Source organism: Myotis davidii, unplaced genomic scaffold (assembly GCF_000327345.1).
Source record: "Myotis davidii unplaced genomic scaffold, ASM32734v1 scaffold88, whole genome shotgun sequence".
NCBI lineage: Eukaryota > Metazoa > Chordata > Mammalia > Chiroptera > Vespertilionidae > Myotis > Myotis davidii.
This window is the reverse complement of record NW_006300377.1, coordinates 5777492-5784803: the sequence shown is the minus strand read 5'-3', so window position 1 is coordinate 5784803 and position 7312 is coordinate 5777492. Positions and strand designations below refer to the sequence as shown.

Here is a 7312-nt window from a genome sequence, read left to right as displayed (position 1 = left end):
TTTTAAAAAAAAGACTTTCATAATTCTCAAGGAGACCTGTTCCTTTTTGCATCCTTTCTGTTTCAGAGGGGAGTTCCTTGCATTGAAACGGTAGTACTGAATTCATAGATCAGATACACACACACACACACGCATTTTTTTTTAATATATTTTATTGATTTTTTTTTACAGAGAGGGAGAGGGATAGTTAGAAACATCGATGAGAGAGAAACATTGATTAGCTGCCTCCTGCACACCTCCTACTGGGGATGTGCCTGCAACCAAGGTACATGCCCTTGACCGGAATCGAACCCGGGACCTTTCAGTCCGCAGGCCGATGCTCTATCCACTGAGCCAAACCAGCCAGGGCCACACACATATTTAATATCTTGATTGATTTCAGAGAGGAAGGGAGAGAGAGAGAAATAGAAACATCAATGATGAGAGAGAATCATGGATGGGCTGCCTCCTGCATGCCCCCTACTGGGGATCAAGCCTGCAACCCGGGTATGTGAATCGAACTAAGACATTCTGGTTCATAGGTTGATGCTCAGTCATGGAGCCATGCTGGCCGGGCAGGAACACATTTCTTAAACCTGTTGGTAAAGCAGGTAGTTGTTTTTTTCTCCCATTCCTGGTGCTCACCAAGGAGATTCCACAGAGATTCAGTCATTCGTTTTTGTTGTTGTTAATCCTCACCCGAGGATATTTTTCCCTCTAGAAGAGAGAGGGAAGGACATAGAGAAACATCGATGTGAGAGAAACACATCGATTGGTTGCCTCCTGCACAAGCCCTGACCAGGGCCCGGGCCAGGGAGGAGCCTGCAACCCAGGTACATGCCCTTGACTGGAATTGAACCCCAGACCCTTCAGTCTGCTGGCCGACGCTCTATCCACTGAGCCAGACCGGTTAGGGCCAGTCATTCATTTAATAAGTATTTGTTGAGCATGTCCTTAGCGAGGGCCGCTAGGGACAGCACTGAGCTGCATTGGTAGGCAGAATTGAGTTGGTTGCAGACCTCATGAAGCACACAAGAGTAGCAGGAAAGGCAGCCAGTTCAACAAACTGAAATGTAAAGTATGGTAGGTGGGCCCAGGCCTGGAGGGGACTCCCAGAGAAAGGGGTGCATGCCTTTGTTCCCTGTACTTTGCAGGAAAGGAGATCACGTTACTGATGCAGACATTGAACACACTGAGTACCCCAGAGGAGAAGCTGGCAGCTCTGTGCAAGAAGTATGCTGAACTGGTCAGTTCTCCCCCTTCTCCTTGCACCCTCTCTGCCTCGGAACATCAGCAGGCCACCCAGTGTGGGGTTGAGGGTACAAGGGCAGGTGGGTGGCTTAATTTCTGTTCAACCTCTCAGCCTTTTCCGTATCTGACTGGGGAGGGGGGCGTCTAGTCCCAGCCACCTTTCAGTCTGACAGTACAGTAAGAAGAGAAATTGTACATTCCAGTGCAACAACATTAATCATTTGATTTTCTCTTAATACCCAGTCTGTAGTCAGATTTCCCCAATTGTTTAAAAATGTCACTTTGGTCAAATCAGGATCCAAAGGAGGTACATTTATTACGTTGTGTTGTTACGACTTTTTTCCTCCTTTACTCTAAAGCAGTTTTCATCTTAGTGCCTTGCTTCTTTTCCCATACAGTGACTTATTGCAGATTAGTTGTCCTGTTCTAGCTTTGTGGTGGCGTTTAACTTGTTCCTTTAGCTCCTTAGTTCCTGTAAATAAAGTGGAATTTTTCTGGGAAAAGAGAGCAAAAGCATTGAGGGCATAAGGAATTTAAGCTGAGTGAGAAAGAGATTATTTAAAGGAAAGTGAAAGAGTGGTTGGTTCAAAGGCTTGAAGGTCAATAGGGTAGTAGACCTGAGACCTCAGATATGGATTGGAGAGGATGAGCTTGGAGGATACATGGTGGTCCTGGCTTGGGATGAGATCTCGGAGGGGGGTGCAGTTCTGAGTGATGACAGAGTTGCCGATTGAAATGTGACTACTCTGAATCTGGATGTGTTAAGTGAAAGACAACGAGGAGTAGCAGGTGATCTCATCTGAGGGCATGAGTGTCCCCTGAAGTGGGGGAATGTAATGGTCTGAGAGCTGGGAGAGAAACTGGGATCTGCTGGCTGTGTGCTTCTGTCCTATCTGAGTGTCCATTTCTGTATCCTTGAGGTATGGGGGCCCTAAGGGTTATTGTGAGGGGCAAATGGAGTGCCCTCACAGTGTCTGACCTGAGCTATTATGGCTGGAGTTGGGGGAGAGGGCCCGGGTTAGGTCAGCCCAGGGGACCCTGGATCCCCATGGGAAGAGCCCCCCAGGATACTTACCTACCCTCCTGTCCCAGCTGGAGGAACATCGGAACTCCCAGAAGCAGATGAAGCTCCTGCAGAAGAAGCAGAGCCAGCTGGTGCAAGAGAAGGACCACCTGCGCGGCGAGCACAGCAAGGCCATCCTGGCCCGCAGCAAGCTCGAGAGCCTGTGCCGCGAGTTGCAGCGCCACAACCGTTCCCTCAAGGTAGGCTGGCTGGGCCCCCTAAGGCGGACAGTTGGTTACCTTAACTTCACTTACCTTGGCAGCTTTTCCCTTAAAAACTAGCACAGGTTTTCAGTACAGAAGTAGATTTCCCCAGTAATGCCCTGATTAGCAAGAACTACTTCCAACCATTTGAAATGTACTTATAGTAGGGAAGGTAAAGGCTAAGAATCAAAGAACCCAGAGTGCTTGCCTTCAGGAGTTCTCAACTCCATCACAGTCCCAGGTAAGCTGGAGTCCAGTGCTGACCAGCAGCTCTTGTCCCAGTGTTGGTCTGTTAGGAATGTGGGTCCTTTCTCCTTGTTCTGCCTTTCCTAGGGTGGGGTCACTGGTTAAAGCCTGGTCACTGCTATGACCTCCAGGTCATACAATTTGGATCAGTAAATATATGGTATTTTGCAACTTGCTTTGCTCGTTTTTAATTTGTCTTTTAAAACATTATAAACTTAATGTGTTTGATATAAGATGATAAAAGTATAACAAGTCAAAGGTAATAGTCACCCACTGTCCTCAACCCCAGTGGCCAGTAGAAACCGCTGGGAAGTAAACCTACTAATATGTAAGTTTAAGTACAACCTTTTAACTTTCCTGTCTACATAGAAAATCTTACATACAGTTTTTTTAAGTAAAAGTATTATGCATGTATTTTTCCATATCCTATTCCATTTTCTCACTTTACACAACGCTTTATCTTTCCTCCCTGTCGTTATACATAGAGCTATCTCATTCTTTTCAGCAATGTCATTATATGGGTATATTGCATTTTATTCCTGTCCTCATTAAGGTATTTTTGGGTAGCTTCCAATTTTTTACTGTTATCCTATATAACAAAAGGCTAATATGCAAATTGACTGAACAGCAGAACGCCCAGTGGCTATGATGTGCACTGACCATCGGGGGCAGATGCTCAATGCAGGAGCTGCCCATAGGCCAGCCAAGGAGGGGAGGGGGCTCCCTGTCACCCCGCCAGTCGCCCTGCAGATCAGCACTGGTCGCCAGCCAGGCCTAGGGACCCTACCCATGCATGAATTTCATGCACTGGTTCTCTAGTATATAGAGAGTTAGTGAAAATTCTTGTTACATATGTCCCTGTCTAATTACACAGAATTTATCTAAGATAAATCTCAGAAGTGATATGTCCAGATTGCCTTCCCACTAACTGTGTCTGAGTGCCTAATTCTGAACAACTTTGCCAAACCTGGGTATTTCTGAATCATAACTACTTGATGGTATGTTGGAGGTGGCTGTCAAAGATGAAAGCTCATTAAAACAAGACTATTAAGGCCCTGCCAGGTAGCTCAGTTATTTAGAGCCTGTCCCAATACCTCAAGGTGTGGGTTTGATCTCTGGTCAGGGCACATACAAGACGCAACCAATAAATGCATTAAGTAAGTGGAACAACAAATCGATATTTCTCTCCCTTTCCCTCCCACTTCCCTCCCTCCCTGTTTCCCTTCCTCCCTCCCACTTCCCTCCCTGTTTCCCTTCCTTTCTCTAAAAATCCACTAAAAAAAGAGACGACTTTATAAGTCTGGAAGCATAGGCTTAGGAGATCCAGAGTTCTTTAGAACGGCTCTTAACAAGGATGCCTGCATTTTTCTAGGGAGAGGCTCTCTCACTTGTTGCCACCTGAGATACAGAAGGGTCCATTAGGAGCCCCCATTGCTTGGCATCTTGGAGCCTGGCTATTCATCACTTTGAGAGCAGGGAGGACTATTGATAGAGACCATCCCGGGCTAGTTGGGTGGCAGGGGGAGGAGCCTTGCGAGGCTGGCTGGGGAGCAATCGATGATGGAACTGGGTCTGACTTCCCTGCCCAGGAAGAAGGGGTGCAGCGGGCCCGGGAAGAGGAGGAGAAACGCAAGGAGGTGACCTCGCACTTCCAGGTGACGCTGAATGACATTCAGCTACAGATGGAGCAGCACAATGAGCGTAATTCCAAGCTGCGCCAGGAGAACATGGAGCTGGCTGAGAGGCTCAAGAAGCTGATTGAGCAGTATGAGCTGCGAGAGGAGGTGAGGTGTTGTGGACAGCACCTTGGCCAGGGAATTGGAGGTTGTGGGTGTGGCAGGCACTGGGACAGCACTTTTCCCGCTTCATTCCATTCTTCTATTCTTTTTTTATTTTTTAAAGAGTTTTCAGTATCCATTGATTGATTGGTTTCAGAAAGGAAGGGAGAGGGAGAGAGGGATAGAAACATCAATGATGAGAGAGAATCATTGATTGGCTGCCTCTTGCACGCGCCCCCAAATCAGACACATTAATATTTACGCAGTTTATACCCTGACCGGTTTGGCTCAGTGGATAGAGTGTTGGCCTGCGGACTGAAGGGTCCCAGGTTCAATTCCAGTCAGGGACATGTATGTACCTTGGTTGTGGGCACATCCCTAGTGGGAGGTGTGCAGGAGGCAGCTGATCAATGTTTCTCTCTCATCGATGTTTCTAACTCTATCTGTCTCCCTTCCTCTCTGTAAAAAATCAATAAAATATATTTTTCAAAAATGAAATAAAATATTTATGCAGTTTAACTTGTGAGTATACTCACCTACATTATAATTAGCCATACAGAGGTACAGGTCATGTTTGTCTGCCAACTTCTGACAATGTCAGTTTTCAGAATTTTTTTAGAATTTGAAATCCCAGGGGAGGAGCTAGACCTGGGGTCAGTGATCTACTCTAAAGGCTACGTCCTCTGATTCCTTGCTGCTCTTCTGCCCCTGTCACCAGAGTCCCTCTCTTTGGGTCTTCACATGCTTGGCTTTTCTGGGCCTCTGTTTCTTTGTGAAGAGAGAGACTGCCAGCTACCTTACAGTCCCAGACCAGACCCCTTCCTAGGCCCTGGAGGTGTGATGATAGGTGACAGGTGGGATAGGCAAGACCCTGCCCACATGGGCTCACAGTCCAGTGTGGCAGTCATTGTATGCAGGGCCTAGAGGGGCCTCCTCTGGGAACAAGGCTGCTTGTGATGCATGTGGTTTGAGAGGAGTTGGTTTGGTTCCTGTCCTACAGCACTGAAAGACATGGAGAATTACTGAGCCACCAGAGTGAGGCACCTACTTCAAAACCTGAGGGCTTCCCCCTCCTGCACCCCACCCTCCACCTGTTTCCTACCAAGGCAAAATAGATTTGGTACTGCCTGCAGAGGTAGAGCTGTGGGCCCCAGGCCGTATGCTTCTCATTTACACCCACCCACAGTCAGAATCAGGCGCTGCCATCCTGCCCCCTCTGAGCCTCTGGACTTCAGATCACAGGAGACTGAAATTCATGTCCCAAACTGGACACATCCCCAAGCCACCTTCCCTTCCTCATTCAAAAAACACATACAGTTCCCCTACATCCCTTTTTTTTTTTTTTGTAGCACTTGAGTTCATCACCTTCTCTCACCCGTCCCGGTTCCCAGGGCTCCTCCTGCAGTTAGGACAGCTATTCCTTGCGATATCAAATCTTCACCTATAGATTGAGCAGAGCTCTGCCAATAGAGCTGAGCTGTTGTGTTGGCAGAGGTGTCGTTTTTGCCCTTTCTTCCCACTTACAAGGGAGTCAGGCTAGAAAAGTGAGGGTTGTCACCCCCGTGGATTGCTCTCTCTTGGGGCTGGAGATTTGAGTATTTATTAATTGACTTCCTGGGAGCTGATTTCATCCATAACCCCTGTGCTCACCCAGGACTGACTCAGTGGGAGAGAAATAAGGTGAGGTTGGACAGTAGGCTTTCCAGGGACGTGGGGCCCATGTCCTATGGTACACATGGGAGTCCAGCATGTCAGATTGAGATGGGAGGCTGGGCAGGGAGCCCTGGAGTCTGTAGCCATTAGGCCGGCCGGCCTCTCTGAGAAAGGGAAAGTCAGGTCCTAACCGGTGGACCCCTCCCACCATGCTTTCCTGCAGCATATCGACAAAGTCTTCAAACACAAGGACCTGCAGCAGCAGCTGGTGGACGCCAAGCTCCAGCAGGCCCAGGAGATGCTGAAGGAGGCAGAGGAGAGGCACCAGCGGGAGAAGGATTTTGTGAGGCTCAGACTCTGGGGTTGGGGGGTTTTGGAAGAGGTGGGTTGGGTTCTGGCTTAGCTCATAGTCACATTTGTGTGGGATAGGTTGGTGCCTGGCCAGAGCAGGGCACTGCTTCCTCAGATACCAGTCAGAGAGCAGGACACTTCAGTGGGTTCTGGTGTGTTTGGCAAAAAAGACACAGCCCCTTAGGGTCTTCTAACGAGGTCTGATGTCCTATCTTGGAAATAGCTCCTCAAAGAGGCAGTGGAGTCCCAGAGGATGTGTGAGCTGATGAAGCAGCAGGAGACCCACCTGAAGCAGCAGGTGAGACAGTGTGTATCTTGACCCTGTGCCTCCAAGGTGTCCTCATTGGGACCCGTCCTGGGGGCAGGGCAATGGGATCCTCATTCTAGGACTACCTTGACTGCTATGTGACCTTGCTGAGTCTGTTCTCTTTGGACCCGCCCAGCACCTGTGTGGTGGTGACCAGGTGGCTAGGTGAGCTTGAAGGACTTCATTCCTAGTCGGAAGTTGTGCTGCTTTTGAGGGGGTGGGGACAGATGGTTGGTTTTAATTCTATAAATTATATGTAATTCTGGAAGAAACATTCGAAGACAAAGATAAAAAAACAAAACAAAAAAATATGTCATCCCAAATCCTACCTTCTAGGCTTACATGAAGAAAAATGGAATCTCGGAATTGTTGGGTCAGAGGGCCAAGCATGGGTCTGAGTGTGTGCCCTCTAGGGAAGTTCGGTCCTAACTGTGGGCTTCTTTCTTGCCCAGCTTGCCCTATACACGGAGAAGTTCGAGGA

General features: G+C 48.2%; 1 protein-coding gene across 2 annotated transcripts in view; it reads left to right on the top strand.

Annotated features, from left to right (window-relative positions):
* TXLNA (taxilin alpha) overlaps positions 1 to 7312 on the top strand; it is a 15021-nt gene that overhangs the window by 3127 nt on the left and 4582 nt on the right. For both annotated transcript variants that reach the window (XM_015572809.1, XM_006777382.2), the window contains 6 exons: positions 1134 to 1225; positions 2323 to 2493; positions 4332 to 4526; positions 6397 to 6516; positions 6748 to 6822; positions 7284 to 7312. The exon at positions 7284 to 7312 is cut by the window's right edge and continues 73 nt beyond it. In XM_015572809.1, the coding sequence (XP_015428295.1) occupies positions 1134 to 1225; positions 2323 to 2493; positions 4332 to 4526; positions 6397 to 6516; positions 6748 to 6822; positions 7284 to 7312 (682 nt within the window). The remainder of the gene's footprint in view (positions 1 to 1133; positions 1226 to 2322; positions 2494 to 4331; positions 4527 to 6396; positions 6517 to 6747; positions 6823 to 7283) is intronic.